This window comes from Phytophthora ramorum (assembly GCF_020800215.1).
Source record: "Phytophthora ramorum isolate Pr-102 chromosome Unknown Phyram_PR-102_s0007, whole genome shotgun sequence".
Lineage (NCBI taxonomy): Eukaryota > Oomycota > Peronosporomycetes > Peronosporales > Peronosporaceae > Phytophthora > Phytophthora ramorum.
Genome location: NW_027150653.1, coordinates 3,176,416 through 3,192,369, shown reverse-complemented (window position 1 = coordinate 3,192,369; position 15,954 = coordinate 3,176,416). Strand labels below are relative to the sequence as shown.

At 52.4% G+C, this 15,954-nt stretch overlaps 6 protein-coding genes across 6 annotated transcripts; 4 read left to right on the top strand and 2 right to left on the bottom strand.

Moving 5' to 3' along the window:
* Positions 1-7,990: 7,990 nt before the first annotated feature.
* KRP23_8999 (Phosphopantothenate--cysteine ligase 1) lies at positions 7,991-9,163 on the top strand (the record flags this gene model as incomplete). The annotated part of the gene is made up of 1 exon (XM_067894507.1): positions 7,991-9,163. One exon carries the CDS (start codon positions 7,991-7,993, stop codon positions 9,161-9,163), a length of 1,173 nt encoding a protein of 390 aa, XP_067743938.1.
* Positions 9,164-9,263: 100 nt separating this feature from the next.
* KRP23_8998 (putative bolA-like protein K11H12.1) lies at positions 9,264-9,738 on the bottom strand (the record flags this gene model as incomplete). Its single annotated transcript, XM_067894506.1, has 2 exons — positions 9,264-9,650; positions 9,712-9,738. 2 exons carry the CDS (start codon positions 9,736-9,738, stop codon positions 9,264-9,266), a joined length of 414 nt encoding a protein of 137 aa, XP_067743937.1.
* A 196-nt stretch (positions 9,739-9,934) lies between these two features.
* KRP23_8997 (AP-1 complex subunit sigma-2) lies at positions 9,935-10,714 on the top strand (the record flags this gene model as incomplete). Its single annotated transcript, XM_067894505.1, has 5 exons — positions 9,935-9,937; positions 10,017-10,195; positions 10,273-10,381; positions 10,457-10,492; positions 10,565-10,714. 5 exons carry the CDS (start codon positions 9,935-9,937, stop codon positions 10,712-10,714), a joined length of 477 nt encoding a protein of 158 aa, XP_067743936.1.
* A 283-nt stretch (positions 10,715-10,997) lies between these two features.
* On the top strand, positions 10,998-13,751 carry KRP23_8996 (uncharacterized protein; the record flags this gene model as incomplete). The annotated part of the gene is made up of 12 exons (XM_067894504.1): positions 10,998-11,010; positions 11,075-11,178; positions 11,246-11,311; positions 11,387-11,431; positions 11,509-11,784; positions 11,855-11,941; positions 12,008-12,879; positions 12,958-13,090; positions 13,159-13,281; positions 13,349-13,429; positions 13,498-13,581; positions 13,641-13,751. 12 exons carry the CDS (start codon positions 10,998-11,000, stop codon positions 13,749-13,751), a joined length of 1,995 nt encoding a protein of 664 aa, XP_067743935.1.
* Positions 13,752-13,818: 67 nt separating this feature from the next.
* On the bottom strand, positions 13,819-14,656 carry KRP23_8995 (uncharacterized protein; the record flags this gene model as incomplete). The annotated part of the gene is made up of 2 exons (XM_067894502.1): positions 13,819-14,241; positions 14,312-14,656. 2 exons carry the CDS (start codon positions 14,654-14,656, stop codon positions 13,819-13,821), a joined length of 768 nt encoding a protein of 255 aa, XP_067743934.1.
* Positions 14,657-14,804: 148 nt separating this feature from the next.
* Positions 14,805-15,203, top strand: KRP23_8994 (uncharacterized protein; the record flags this gene model as incomplete). Its single annotated transcript, XM_067894501.1, has 1 exon — positions 14,805-15,203. One exon carries the CDS (start codon positions 14,805-14,807, stop codon positions 15,201-15,203), a length of 399 nt encoding a protein of 132 aa, XP_067743933.1.
* Between the last annotated feature and the right edge of the window lie 751 nt (positions 15,204-15,954).

Genomic DNA, 15,954 nt, shown 5'->3' with positions numbered 1-15,954 from the left:
TCGGAGCAAGCTTGCTTGCTCCGCGCTTCATTGGGCCATTCACCGTGTTGGCGAAGCATGGCAACGCGTACACACTGGACATACCGTCCAGCATGCGCTTGCACCCAACGTTTTACGTTGGGCGACTGAAGCCGTACGTGCAGCACGAGTCACCTACGTCTGGTGAGTCGCCAAAGCGCTCTCGAGCGCGGCGACGCGCTTCAAGGCGGAAGAGAGCTTCGTCCCGACCTCGACCTTTACGTTCGAGGTCGTCTGCGCAACGTCCGCGAGCTGAGCATTCAACAAGCTCAGATCCTGACGCAGAGCAGCGAACTGCGACGCTTGGAGACGCTCAACAGCCTCCAAGCGAGACTCAAGGTTTGGTTGACCAAACCCGGGGCGTCTTCCCGCCGCTCCCACCCCCGTTGCGAGACGCACGCGGGTCAACTCGCTGGATCGTCCAGCGAATTGTTGGTCATTGGAACCGGACCTCGGGTTCGGTTCATTTTCGTATTCGTCGGAGAGGATTTCCTCCCCTACACGATACGTGGGAATCACGGAATGTCCTGATGGAGGACATTCCGGAAATGGTGACGGCGTACGAAGGCCGCCACCGCCACCTCCGCCGAAGGGCGTAAAACTTGGGCGAGCGCTGTAGTCGCCTACAGCACTCGGATAAGTGCTGCGATTATCCGCAGCACTAGAAGACGCCTGCGCCTGAAAACTGGCGCGCAGGGTCTTGAGGTCGTCAGGTACACACATGGACGTGTACCCGTTGATGTCCCGCTCAGTAATGCGTACTGCTCCGGGGTAGCAGTACTCACAAGCAGTGTCGTAAGGCACTGCGCAAGGAAGTCCGATACCGACTGCACCATGGTGCAGTCGTTCAAGTTTACCACGCTTCGAGAACTTCTCGTAGCGCTCCCGCGCCTGGCTAATCCGATCGCGATACCCAGCGGGGTTCTTGTTGAAGTTTTCAACAAAGGCACTCCAACTCTGACAAAGTGCCTGCCACTCGGGCACTTTGCTTCTGCGAGAAGTCTTCTTGCTCGCAAACCATCGGAGCTCATGGAAGAGTCCGATGTAGTAGTCGCGCCTTTGGTCCGTCATCGGATCAAAGTGCAATCGCTTCGCAACGTCATCGTCAACGATGGCGTTGCACGAATACAGCGCGTACAGATTCGGAGGCACGGTCGCACCGAATCGGCTGCTGATCTCAAATTGAGACGGCATCCACGGCTCGCGCACTGAGCCAGTGCGCGAGGCCGCAACACCAGCGGATGGAGTGGAGTCATCTCCATCCCGCGGAGTCGTCAAGACTCCAGCGGCAGCGAGCGGTGTTCCACTGCCGCTGCGCGAACGCTTCGAGCCCTAAGCGTTCGAGTCGTCCTCGCGTGGACGACGCAAACCCACATTGGGGTCAGTGTGGCCCGGAGACAAGGTATCCTTGTCTCCTTCGAGTTCCCCCTCCTCGACTTCACTTCCGTAGTCGAGGGAAACTCTCTCTTCACCCGGAGAGTAGATACCCACTCCGGTTTTGACAGCAATGATCTTGCCTGTCTTGTTTCGGATGGCATGTTTGTCATGCCATCTCGAGTGGTATCCAGCAACAAAGAGGCGACTCTCTGTTGCCGCGCTTGTCGGCATCGCCGTCGAGGCGATGCCAGTAGCGGTCGTGGCTGAGGCAGCGGCCGTCGTCGCCATGGAGGCCACGACAGCACTTGCTGTTGCCGAAGCGGCCGGCGTCTTAGACGAAGACGTCGTTGGCGTGCTCATTGGGAATGAGCACGTGTTCTCCCGAAGAAAATAAGGATTGACGTGTCGAGACCGGCACGTCAAATCCTAACGGGGGGATGGTGTAGCGGGGCTACACATTCGGTTCACCTCCTACCTTAGTGCAACATGCACTAATGGATACATTCAGGTGACCACCACAGGGTGGTCCACATTCATAGCAAAAGGCATATGACTGGTAGAAAGTAACACCTTTCTACCAATGAGAGTCATTCAATAGATAGGGGTTCTGCCAGCCATCCAATGGCAGAACCTCTCATTAGAAATATCAGTTTTAGGAGGAAACCCCATTTACAATCAATACAGTTCTCATTTGGCACCAAAGCTATCGTTCGGTTCCTTTATCTAGGTTTAAGTATACTTGCGGATACAAGTATACTGAACTTAAGTAAATTACTCCTACGCTTCCTCATACACGTGCGCACACGTGTAAGCTCAGTAGTGGGTCTAAGCAGACCCATTACACTTTCAAAGAAGTCGTCGATTGCCTTGACTTGCGTCACGCGGCAGTGGCCACTGCCGCGTGACGCAATACTTCGTTCCCGGCACGAGATCAATCTCGTGTTGAATACCCTTGTCCTGCGGTAACTCCGCAGGAATGTCGTCCGGGAGTACATCCTTGTACTCACGCAAGACCTTGTAAAAGGGTCTCGCCTTGAGCGAGTCCCAGCCTTGTTCGTCGAAGCGTTCCTTCTTCGACTTCGCGCTGAGGGCGTCCGCGCCCTCAGAGACGAGCTGATTCAGCTCTTCTGCTTCACACGTCATCCTCTCGACGTCCGAGAGGATGCAGATTTGCTCGATGCGCCCTTCGTGCAGTTCGCGAGCGAAACGCTTCCAGCTTGTGACTGGGAGCGACATCAACTCCGACGTTAACGTCGGAGGATTCTCCAGCCTCATATTCTTGTATTGGAGACCAGTACTCGTACGCGTCAAGACACTCAATGTAATGAGTCTGCTTAGACCCACTACTTAAGCTTACACGTGTGCGCACGTGTATGAGGAAGCGTAGGAGTAATTTACTTAAGTTCAGTATACTTGTATCCGCAAGTATACTTAAACCTAGATAAAGGAACCGAACGATAGCTTTGGTGCCAAATGAGAACTGTATTGATTGTAAATGGGGTTTCCTCCTAAAACTGCTTAGACCCACTACTTTAGCTTACACGTGTGCGCACGTGTATGAGGACGCGTAGGAGTAATTTACTTAAGTTCAGTATACTTGTATCCGCAAGTATACTTAAACCTAGATAAAGGAACCGAACGATAGCTTTGGTGCCAAATGAGAACTGTATTGATTGTAAATGGGGTTTCCTCCTAAAACTGCTTAGACCCACTACTTTAGCTTACACGTGTGCGCACGTGTATGAGGACGCGTAGGAGTATTTAACTTAAGTTCAGTATACTTGTATCCGCAAGTATACTTAAACCTAGATAAAGGAACCGAACGATAGCTTTGGTGCCAAATGAGAACTGTATTGATTGTAAATGGGGTTTCCTCCTAAAACTGATATTTCTAATGAGAGGTTCTGCCATTGGATGGCTGGCAGAACCCCTATCTATTGAATGACTCTCATTGGTAGAAAGGTGTTGCTTTCTACCAGTCATATGCCTTTTGCTATGAATGTGGACCACCCTGTGGAGTGGTCACCTGAATGTATCCATTAGTGCATGTTGCACTAAGGTAGGAGGTGAACCGAATGTGTAGCCCCGCTACAGTGTCTGTGACGACAGATTAGTATTGCACGCGACCACTGGAGGTGTCGGCGTTGAACATCACTCCGTCGACCTGGCCGAATTCATAGAAGCCGTCGGGGCCGAACACCATGTCCCCCTTTGCGTACCCTTTCTTGCCTTTAGCATCCCACATAGTGATCTGGGCGATGTATTGCTGGTCGTGAGTTCCATGAGCCCTTGGAACGTGGTCTCAAACAGACCACGTTGACTGGTGTCAATGACAGTAATCCGTGTCCCGTTGTCCCAGTTGAGGTGCTCGGACGAAAGGCAGCACGTCTTGATGGTGATGTTGACGTCGGGGCCGTGGCTGCGAGGAACATCCGTAGATCAGAGACCCTGGAGAAGCAGTTCACGGATTCCTCCTCTTATTGCTTTAACACCTCTTGACGGATAGCGTTGAGTAGGTCCATCGTAGTGTCAGGAGCGCTCGCTAGCACGGCGGGGTGGAAAACAGGTTGTAGGTAGAAGGAGTGTTTCTGGAGAGCTTGAGTGCTAGAAAGAAAATTGCACAATGAACTCACAAAGTGCAAGGCGCTAATTGTGGTCATCCCAGTACGCACCCTTCATTTTTGCAAAAGCCGCAGTAATACACCAAAGTTCCTAGGTAATCACGTCCGCTTTGCGCGGTCCCCATTAAATGCAATAATGCGTCTGCAATGTACTAAACTAAAGTAGTTGGTGTCAAGAGACATGCTCAATGTACCGTCAAGACGTTTTACGGACTTCTTACCAACCAAAACCGAGCCTGAGTGACCCTGATTCCGCCTGTTTACCAACTAAATCATTGCGACCCTTCCGCCATATCCCTATGCGTGGCTGAGTTGGCGCTCCAAGTCATCAGCTCTAAAATCTAGCTAAACCGCCGTCAACTCAGGTAATCCTCTCGTGAGTGAGGAAATATGATACAAAACGACCCTTCCCGGGTTCCATAACTGTTTGCCCCGACTTTAAGGATCGTTAATTCATTATCAGAAGGTGATTTTTAAAAACCGCTGTATAACCGCCCAGCCACTCGTACTTGAACGTCCTTAGACAGATGTTGTTTCGAGAGAAAAAATGTGTTACGTGAAATGACAAATCGTCTCACCTAACCCGCTTTCTATATGTGTGTCTTGAGCCCTTAAAAAGGGTAAATGAAGCAGTAAAACAACGTAAAATATTTTATATGTGTTTCATTAAAGCGGGGAGCTTTGCCCCAACGAATAGTTACGATGAAGTCCTCGTTTCGTAACATCGAAGAGGATTGGCCTGCAGGTTCGAAGCGATGGCAGTGTCATTGGCACCCGTGGCATCCTTTGGCCAACCCTGGGCACGAATTTCATCATCAAAGAGTACTTTGCACTGGCTGCGTTTGTGCCAAGGTACGTGATCAAGTTCAAATTAATTCTTTGGTGTCTCACATCGATTGCACTTCGTGATGTGTCTCCATTGAGGAGGTCTGCGCCTTGATCACAATGATGCAGTCTCTTTAGACGCAGCTTCAACGTAGCGAGTTCGGGATTTAGGCAAAAGAAATGTACAGTTCTTGGAACCCCTCGACCAAAGCTAACGTACATCTACGCACATGTATCGCTTGTTGAATGCCTACTGGGCAATGCCTAGTACAAGTAGTGTCGACGCGCTACATGCACTGGAGCGCCAGTGCAAATTATCGATACTGCAGCTTGTGCCGACTGCACAGTGCAGTCTGCACCGCCTTGAAGTTCCACCACCAGACTGTGGTTGAAGTTAACATGTACTTGAAGGCAGGCAGACCGCTCTTCTGTAGAGTCTACATGAAGCAGAGCTGCCCGACTTGCTTTCGAGACGGATAATTGGAGTTGACTACGAGACAGGAATCCGTTTGTGAAGTGCAAGCTTCCCCCCCCCGGCTCCATTGTTCACTTAAAATTATGCACCGCGCACCAACGTTGTAATTGTACGGACATGTTAAACGAAAACGTGTGAACCATTCTACCATCAACCTTGCGTCTCACGGAGGAATTCTTTCGCCGTCACTGAGACTCAAAGTTTGTGAAACTTACAGTGAGGCGCTTGGATCCCACGACCAGGACGATGCAAACTTCAACCACCACCAGGTTTTCGTTGGCGATCTGTTTCTGTTAAACCGCCCCGTTGCTGCTTCATCAAGTCATCCAGGCTGACTCAAAAACACAGCACCCCCGTGCTTCGATTAAGGTGCACTGTAAGCAATTATAGCAAGCTTGACGTCACTCGACGAGCGGTCCAGCCTTACGTTCTGCGTTTACTTCCTGATCCGGTCTCCGCAAGTGTATTTCATGTAGTCGATCTCAAATCTTCAGTCTGAAGTTTAAACTTCAGATTTAGTTCGCGTCCATCGCCGACAAACGCAGCTCGCCGCCATCTTCCCGACGGTTCATGGACTCTGGTTGAAGTGGTACATGTAGCCCTGCCAGCCGCGATTTGTCAAATCCAGAAAAAGGCTGATGTTCAATTGCCCTCCACGCCATCGTCATCGTGGAGATCAATCCATTCCGCCAGGTTGAACTCCACCATTGTGCCGTCGAGACCGACTCGATGGTCTCCTCTGCAAAAGCGTCCCGAGAAAGTCGTGTCCTTAGGTCATTCTCCAATTTGCTTTCTTGAGCAACAAACAACCACCACTCGAGACCCCACCGCCCTCGCTAAACCGTCTCCGCCCTTTTCATCTACTATGACGGCACATGTGGTGATACCCGCTGGTCGCCACACGATGGACTCTGCACCCACCGACGGCAGTCGGACCTACGCTATCATCGTCTGCGCGTTTGCGTCGCTCGGCGGCTTCTTCTTTGGCTATGACCAGGGTGTGACTTCCGGCGTGCTGATCATGGACTCGTTCCTGAACGACTACTGCGTCGGGTGGCACAACTTCACCTATGACGAGTGCACACGGTCCACCTCCGACCTGCCTGGTGAGTGGACGACGTTCACGGTCTGGTACAACATGGTCTACAACCTCGGCTGTCTGGTGGGCGCCCTGATCGGCGGATACGTCGCTGACAGGTTTGGCCGTCGCGCGACCATTTTCTCCGCTGGTGTTCTGTTCTGCATCGGAACGACGTGGGTATGTCTGAACCCCGCACAGGACCACACGCTCATGTACCTGGCACGTATCGTGCAGGGCTTCGGCGTCGGTAACTCGTCCTTTTCGCTGCCGCTGTTCGGTTCCGAGATGGCCCCGAAGGAGCTTCGTGCTCGTCTTTCTGGCCTGATGGTGTTCCCTGTCACCTTCGGTCAGTGGCTCGCCAACCTGGTCAACATCTTGGTGGAGAACGACAACAATGGCTGGCGTATCAGTAACGCCGTGTCGATGATTCCTCCGATTATCGTCCTGATCGGCATCTTCTGCGTGCCTGAGAGTCCTCGCTGGACGTACCAGCAGAAGGGTAAGGAGAAGGCCGAGGCGGTGCTCAAGCGTCTGCGGCAGACTGAGAACGTGCAGCGTGAGTTAGCTGCTATCGGAGACCAAATCGCAGAAGAAGACGCGGCAGGGTTGGGACTCAAGGAGCTCTGGGAGCCGTCGATCCGCAGGCGTGTGATCATTGCCATGGTGTTCCAGCTCGGCCAGCAGGCCACCGGTATCAACCCGATCATGACGTACGGTGCACTCATTTTCAAGGACATCACCGGTGCCGGTATCTACGCGTCACTGCTCCTCAGTGGCGTCAACTGCTTGAGCACACTCCCTGGCTTATTCATGCTGGACAAGTATGGTCGCCGTCAGATGGCGCTGATCGGGGCGGTTGGCATGCTCGTTGGTCACTTGTTCGCTGCTGTTCTGTTCACTGCAATCTGCAGTGGTGATGTCGACAACGCTGGGTGCCCCGAGGTCGGTGGATGGTTCATCTGCATCGGTACAGCCTTCTTTGTCTTCAGCTTCGCCGTGTCGTGGGGTGCAGTGCCCTGGATCTACTGCTCCGAGATTTTCCCCATGAACGTACGAGCGACGGCTGTGTCTCTCTCGACGGCCGCCAACTGGGTCGGTGGTGCGCTCATGACGGAGGTCGTCAAGCTCTTCCCGTACATGAACATCAACGGCGTCTTCTTCATGTTCGCTGGACTCAGCGTGTGCTGCGGCTTGTTCGTGTACTACTATTGCCCGGAGACCAAGGGCCTGCTGCTCGAGGACATCGAGGAACTGTTCCGCAAGCCCGGCACCTCCGCCAAGTCCCCCGCGTACGTCGAAGCGAGGTCTCCAGTGGAGGTGGCGTAAAATATATGGCGAGCCATTAATATCCGTCAAAGTAGCAGTCTAAAGTCAATCACAATACGAGCCTGTAACTTCAACTTCTAGCTCATATTAGTACTAGTACCAATATTAGTATTACTACTAATACGTACATATTGGCCTATGCTGATCCACAGTTCTTCGTGACCTATCTTAGCGACCACCAATATTTGTAGTAGTAGTACTTCATATAGTACTAAGACGTACTAGTAGTACCGTATTTATGCTGATCCACAGTGTCAAAGAGCTTTCATGTCGGACGAGGACCAGTGCCGCACGGAGGCGTATGTCCACCGCACGGAGGCGCCCAAATGGGCCGACGAGCGCCGCGAGCAGGTGGAGGCGTTTCTAGACCACCACCGCGTCGTGGGCAAGTGCGTGGCCATCGTCACGTCTGGGGGCACTACCGTCCCGCTCGAGCGCAACACGGTGCGCTTCCTGGATAACTTTTCGACGGGCTCCAGAGGCGCCGCATCCGTCGAGTATCTGCTGGGACTGGGCTACGCTGTCATCTACGTGCACCGACCGGGGTCCATCGCCCCGTTTGCCAGGCACCTGCAGAGAGCGACGTCCGCGTCACTGGATGTGAATTTCCTCGAACATGTGGACGTTCCGGCACGAAATGGCAGTGTCCATGAACAGGCCATTCGGCTGGTGGTGGAGGACCCTACGGCTAAGGAGAAGGTGGTGGACGCTGTGAACCAACTCCGGACTGTGCGCGCAGCTAACACGCTGCTCGCGCTGCCATTCACGTCCGTGGACGACTACTTTTTCGTGCTGCGAATGGTGGCAACGTGTGTGGCACCCTGGAAGGAGCGCGCGCTGTTCCTGCTGGCGGCGGCGGTGAGCGACTTTTACATCCCGCAGCAAGATCTATCCGAGCACAAGATTCAGTCGCGCGCGGGGCCGTTGGAGCTGACCCTGCAGCAGGTGCCCAAGATGCTGGGCGTGCTGCGTCACAATTGGGCACCACAGTCGTTTGTGGTATCGTTCAAGCTCGAAACGGACTGGGATATCCTGCGCAAGAAGGCCAAGCAGGCGATTTCCAAGTATGCAATGCACTTGGTGGTCGCCAACGAGCTCCACTCTCGCTTCGACGAGGTGCTGCTGGTCACCGACAAGGACGAGCGCTCCATTGCACGACCGAAGGAGGACGCGGACATCGAGTTGGCTCTCATGGAGGCGGTGGCGCGCTTGCACTATCAGTACATCGCGTCTAACGACGTGTCTATGCCGGAGGATATCGGCCACCGCGTCTCGCGCTGGAAGGTTTCCGGCGCGTGGAAGCAGCGACTGCCCGTGTCGGTGCAGAGCTTCCTGTCCGTCGTGGTCGATCACAAGGAGGAGATCCTGGGCGTCGTGGTGGGTGGTTTGCTGTCTGTCATGCTCAACACGCTGCAGACGCAGCTGCGTCGGTCTCGCTAAAACAAACACAAGAGTCAGCAATCAGCAAGAAGATAAATAGGATAATACTGGTAGCCTATATAGCTGGGGATTCTGTCTGTATTCTGTCTTGTGTGCTGACTCACTCCTTGTTCCGGAGGTTCTCCAGGAACTCCTTCTTAGTCTCGTCCACGAGCATCCCGCCGCGGCAGTTGGGCGACGGCTTGACGTGTCCGTTGGCTTCCCACTGGGCGGGCGTCTTGCTCAAGATGGAGAGCGCATGCACGCCAGCGTCCAGTTCTGGCTGCAGGACGGCGTTCACCATGCGGTGGCGCTGTAGCAGAGGCTTGCCGTCGAACTGCTCGGTCACCACTACCACCTTGAAGTGCGTCTCGGAGTTTTTGGGCACGTTGTGCATGTGGCTCTCGTTGATCACGTCCAGATGGGACGGGGCGAAGGCGGTCAGCAGCTTCTCGTGGATACGGCGCGCCACGGGCCCCGCGGCGTCGGTCATTAGGCAGCGGCGCAGCTAAAACACGGGCGAGAGGATTAGGCGCACAACGCTAATGGACACTCCACGACGAGCTCACCTGCGAGGGGAGCAGCAACGACATCATCCCTCAACGGCAGATTCGATTCTGATTGGCGGACGCCACGAGCGTCAGCAACAGTTACAGAGCGAAACCGACAGTTGAAGAGCTGTGTGGCTCCCGTCGGATAATTGGTGTCTGACACTCAACAAACGTACCAGAACTTCGGTACACCTGCAGACGACGTGGCTCTCTGCTGATAAACGCCCCAGCGTCTGTCGCCATGGTAATGCGTCGTCTTCCTGCTCTTCCTGCTGCAGTCGCTGCCCTCTGATTAGGCGTTTGTGATCCCTACGTGTGCGTAGATTGAGACCGTGCTGCTCGTGAGCCGTCAGGGCAAGACGCGCCTGGCCAAGTGGTACCTGAACGCGTCGCTCAAGGAGAAGACGCGCATGATCCGCGACATCACGTCGCTGGTGCTCTCGCGCCCTCACAAGCAGTGTAACTTCATCGAGTTCAAAGACAAGAAGATCGTCTACAAGAGGTGAACACGCTGATGCTCTTACATTGGGAGCCCTGGAGGACCATTATTGACGTGGGTGCTGTCTGTCCATTTGCCAGATACGCGAGTCTCTACTTCATCGCGTGCATCTCCAAGGACGAGAACGAGCTCATCACGCTCGAGGCTATCCATCTGTTCGTGGAAGTGCTGGACCGCTACTTCGGCAATGTGAGCTGCTCCTGCTATCAAATGGAAGACAAAAGTATCCTCTGACGTGATATTGTCCACATTTGTCGAGTGCAGGTGTGCGAGCTGGACATTATCTTCAACTTCCACAAGGTACAGATGTTGTGCTGGTGGAACATTCTACTAGCTGTCCTGGGTCTGACGCTGTGATGGGGTTTGACGCAGGCCTACTACATTCTGGACGAGCTCTTCATCGGCGGCTACCAGCAGGAGTCGAGCAAGAAGGAGATCCTGCGCATCTGCACGCAGCAGGAGGACTACATGGACGAATCCAAGGAGGAGGGATTCACGCGCCCCCGCACGGGCACGCGCTAGTTGTCTCCTCTCTTCTGTTACGTTCCAACCTGCAGCTCCGAAGGTGCTGGTTACTATCCGCCTTGTCATCGGAGTCAACACTCAAAATGAACATTGCTGCTTTCTTTTCTTTTGCGTGGATGGTGATGAGACTCCGAAGCATGTTGGAGTTATGCCTGGAACGGTGGTGCTGGTGTTTGTTTCCAGCATTTATAGTTGCGACCTTTGGCGGCATGCTGCATTGCGTTGTCTGGTCTGGCATCAGGACTGCCGCGTGAGAAAGATGCCGACAACGAAGAAGTCGATGGCTCCCGCGCGTGAGTTGCGCCTGCACGGGGTTTCAACAGTATGATTTGTACTTACTCGTGAATTTCTGCCAAGCCGGTGTGCGAAAGAAGGTGTTTCGCGCTACTGCTGGGTTGACCATAGGTGAACAGCTTCAAGTAGTCTCACAGTTGCAGGCTCAAGGTGACGATGTCCTCAAAGCAAGTCGTACCTGAGTGGAAATCTTTCTCCTCTACCAAAGCTAAAAGCCCGCGTGGATCCATGTAGACAATCCAGCAAATGAAAAGGACCTCGAAGAACCAGAAGCAGGCAACCAAGACAAACAATTTAAAGGTAGCAAACAGCATCGACGGCGGCTGTGTCATTTTTTTTAGGTACCTTATTAATGAACTAACTGCGTTGCTGTAGTTCGAGTGGCTCCAAGAACACAGCCATCTAAAAAGACTAGAAGAGGTGATGAAGTGCTTCTGCCTCGGAATCTTCCAGCTGCAACAGCTATTGACACACTATGACGGGAATGAATCACTTAGAATTGCTCGAAGGAACTGGAATCGCTGCTGCTGCGCATGTTTAATGATGCATCTACCGTGCGTGAGTCACACAAGCAAGAGCCTCAAGTTACCTCAAGCAAGGAGGAGGCTTTCACACTGGCCAACGACGAAGATAATAACTGCGATGATCCGGGAAACAGTCCGTCCTTGATGTCCACCAGTACGGCATACGCCACAGAGTTGGAAGGCCTCATTCGAACAGAGCAGCTTAACCGTGTTGCACTCATAAAGCAGATTTCCTCGGAGCGAGAGCAGGTAGGACTTTCGCAGTTTTTGAAGTCAGGAGCTTGTGCTAATTCATCAAATGAGTGTCGTGGATTCTTAGCGAGCGGCTTTAAAACAGCTTTTGTCTGCGTTTTCCCAAGAACGAGATTCGGAGCAAAACAACCAAACTCTATCGGGAGATATGCAGGTGTGGCGTTGCTGTTCTGGCTGGGTAAAATACGTAGCGTTCTCATGACATGCTATGTTTGTGCAGTCCAACGTCCATGAGCTAATCTATGACGCTGTAATCGGCCGACAAATGATCGAAGCTACGTTGGAGGATGAGGTCCAATCGTGCGAAAAAGAATATGCTGCTAGTCATCGGAAGGTGTTGGAAACGCTACGGGATGGCGCAGCGAGTGTGGAGAACCTTGACGCTCAAGAACAAAGGATTAACGCTATCCTTGACGCGGCAGGAGGAACCGAGTGTCCAGATGAAATGCTGCGAATTGAGATGGCTGATGAACTTCGCAAAGTTTTTGCTGACCTCCAAGATGATCTATCACAGTATGAAGACGAATTTATAAGCGCTGCATCTGCTACCGATGCAGCGAGTAGCATTGAAGCTGCTAAGTCAAAATGTGGAGGCTGGACTGAATCCGATGACGAGCGATTTTTGAAGGTCCTGCGGAGCTATGAAAGAAAGCATGGCACCGGAAAAAAACCACAAATGTTGTACGATCAGCTTGCTTTGGTAGTACCAGCAATTTCTCTGGTCGAGATAAAGAGGCATGTTAAGTTCCACCAGCACCTTCGCTTTCACCAGCAGAAGTGTAAAGATCGTCAACGAGAGCTGCAGCGAAGGCTGGAGGAGTTGCAAAATAGAGCTGCCACAAAATTCCGGTTGTCAATTGAGCAAGAGCAGGACAGACTGCGCAAGGTGGATCAATTCAGCGAAATGCAACAGCAGTGCGAGCAACGCCACAGTCAGGTCTCCCAGTGGCGTGTCACCAAAGAAGCGAAAGAGCGGATCGAGAAGCAGCAGCGTGAAATTGAACGAATGATCGAAGCTCAAAAGCAGCAGGAAGAAGAGCTCCGGTGGAGAAAGAAGAACGATCAGCAGAAACTTGTGGTTGAAGAGTACAAGTACGCCGATTTCTCCATACTTCGCCTATTGTACTGACACAACATAACGCTTCTACCCGATTCTGTTGGGTGCTTCAGGAAGGGCAAAGCTTTAGACAAAATGGCAGATGAAAAGCTTACGATCGAGGAAGAGCAGAAACGGGAAGCGGAAAGAACCCTTCAAAGTGTAATTAATGCCGAGCGAGTTCAGTATCGGCACCACGAGTTCCAGGTGTGCAGTGATAGAAGAATTGTTTGTTGCCTTACCTCTGTGCTCACATAGTGGTTTGTATGTGAAAGCAAAAACTGGAGGTTATGAAGCTGGAAGAAATTCACAAAGCTCAGCTTGAAGAACAGAGGCTAGCAAAACTGAATGAGCTGAAAGAGAAGACTCCCTATGCGCAAATCATCGCAAATATAACGGTACGAGCACAAGAACTGATTTGATCTATGCACGAGCTGCTGTGTTTACTGTGTCGTTGCTGTGTAGCCGGATCCAGAACGGACTCGTCAGGAGACCATCGCCTTCCGCGCGAATGTTGAAGCTGCTCAAGAGGGCCTTCCAATCACGGTATACTCACAGCTCAATTGACTTGTTCTCGCAACAAGGACTCAACGCTTGGACTATGGCATATACAGGAAACGGGACTCTTTCCCAGCCATGGATACGACTGCCAAACGCTTTTCAAGAACGCAAGATTCAAGCTTGGCATCGCACTTCGGGTACGCTGATTCGTTCTGGGCTTGGCTGTTGGACCTCTCACGCTCACGTTGTGTTGCAGAATGCTGGATTGAATTCGAGCGAGTACGCTCGCCAAGCACTGGCCAACGTCAAGGTTTGCAATGCTGGGGCTTATCGGAACCATGTAGCAGAACCAACGACACTGTGGTGACTTAGCATTGTTTCATAGATACAACTACATGTAGAGTTTTAGTAACGCTATTCGACGATATATACAGCTACGCGACAAATTCTACAGCATCAGTGCGAGCTCCCAAGTCACGTAGCAACCTCGTACCACTCGCAAGTTGAGTGTTGAGTTTGTGCAGGCTCTTCGTGGCTCGCTTGCGCAGTCCAAATTGCTCCTTCGTGTTGGATTGAATCGCGCTCTCCACACTTTGCAGTCGCTCAACCAGTTCCGCTTTCGATAACGCCGCGTGCTGGGCTTGGATCGAATTCGTGGCGGCCGCTTGCCTGCGATGCGTGCGATTCATCCACTTGATGCAGTTCATCTGAAGGCGTCGAGTCCGCTTGTCAGCATGAGCTTGGGACTTGACATTCTGGATAGCTTCTTTGAGCTGCGCGCGTTCCATCTTGAGCTCCTGAATTGCACTCAACGCGTGTGCGAAGCCCGAATTGTTGATTCGGAATCTCACAAGAACCTACGTCACACAAGAATAAAACTCTTCATCAATCCATTGCTCAGCGTCACGCAAGACTCGGTCGTCTCACCACGTGCGTGTCTCGACACCAAAGTCTCCAGTCCATGGCGTCATAAGGCCCCACTAGTTCCTCTTCATCCTGACGCATTGGTGTTACCAACCGCTGCTTGTTGTCCGCTGCCAAAAGGTTGCGACTGCCCAAACCCCGTTGCAACCGACTGCCCAGCACTCCCGTCTCGCCTCCAAGTGCTTCCTGTCCCGTGGCCAGCAACGTCCGAGCGTGTCGTTGCCAGATGGGCCCCATACAAACGCCCTGCTCGGCATTGCGAGCCACACACGCCACTCGACAAAGCTCCCGCACTCCCAGAAACTCCCAAATGCGCAGTTTGCACTCGTCCACGAGCTCCAGCAGCATGCGCTCTTCAGCACGGCTTTCGTGAATATTCGGTTGTAATGTGACTTTTTGCCCCAGAAAACCGTTATCATGGCTACATCTTCTTTAGTTATGGCTACATTTAGCCACTTCAACGTGGTCGTGGCATTCCTCGTTGCTACAGTGAAAAATGACGATTACAGGCCCAGCTCCAGCGCACTACGACCAGCACTTCGCATGTTGCGGCGGCTGCTCCTCGTCCAAGCGCGCCGACGCGTACAATGGGAAATTCGCGACTGGGTCGCTCGTGTTCATCTGGGACATCAAGCTCAAGACGAACCCGCAGCCCGTCTGCTCCGTGACGTTCCCGTACGACCCAGCGCTTAATGAACAAGTGGGGGAACGACGTGTGAGAAGTGGTCGATTGGTTGGCACAAGTTATCCCATTGACAACGACTATGACTATCTCTGCTGCGAACAACGCGGAGAGTGTCTGGCGCTCAATGAAGACGCATCAGGGAAGTGTCAGTGTGTTCATCGCTGGGGCTTCACAGGTGATCACTGCGAGTACAGCGGTAAGAACAACTAAACGAACGCTTTAAGATGTTGGCTGTGTCATTCTGACGAGTAGTTTTTGCCAATTGATGTGCAGTGTATGACGTTGCAGACGAAGCAAATGCAGCGGTGTTTCCCAATTCAACCAACTTGTCATCCGTTGATCACTTACTACCAGATCTACGGCAGTATCTCCTGTCATTTGACTACGATTCGGCAATTGCTACATATAGTGCAGCACCTTCGACTTCTTCTGGAATTTTTGGTGTACTTGAAGCAGACTCCTATCGCCAGTTTGCTTGGTCTACTACCGCCTACTTCATTCTCGCAGCAGCATGGTTCGCACTGTTATTTGTTTTACATGTTCTGTGGACGCTTTGTTTCTTTAAATGTGGTTGCCGCCGCCGGAATCCACTTGCCAAGCCCAAAATTTACAGTAAGCTTCAGAAGATTGTGTGGGGTACGGTGATGATGTTGTCTCTGCTCGTGAGTACTGCGGCTGCCCTGATGACATTGTTTGTGGTGAACAATGACATTAAGCCCTTGGCAGCATCAGCATTTACGCTACTGAACGAGACATTGCCAAGAAATCTAACGACATTCGAGACGAACTTCCTGCTTCCAATGGACGAGCTCCTTGCCAAGGGTTATGTGGTGGCAAACAGTGAATCGTTGACTCTTTCAGCAATCCAGGAGCGCTCGTTAAGCGACTTGAAAGCTCATACATTTCTGGACAAACAGAGCTACGCGGACGACGTGATTGGAAAGCCCGTATTCGACCTCCT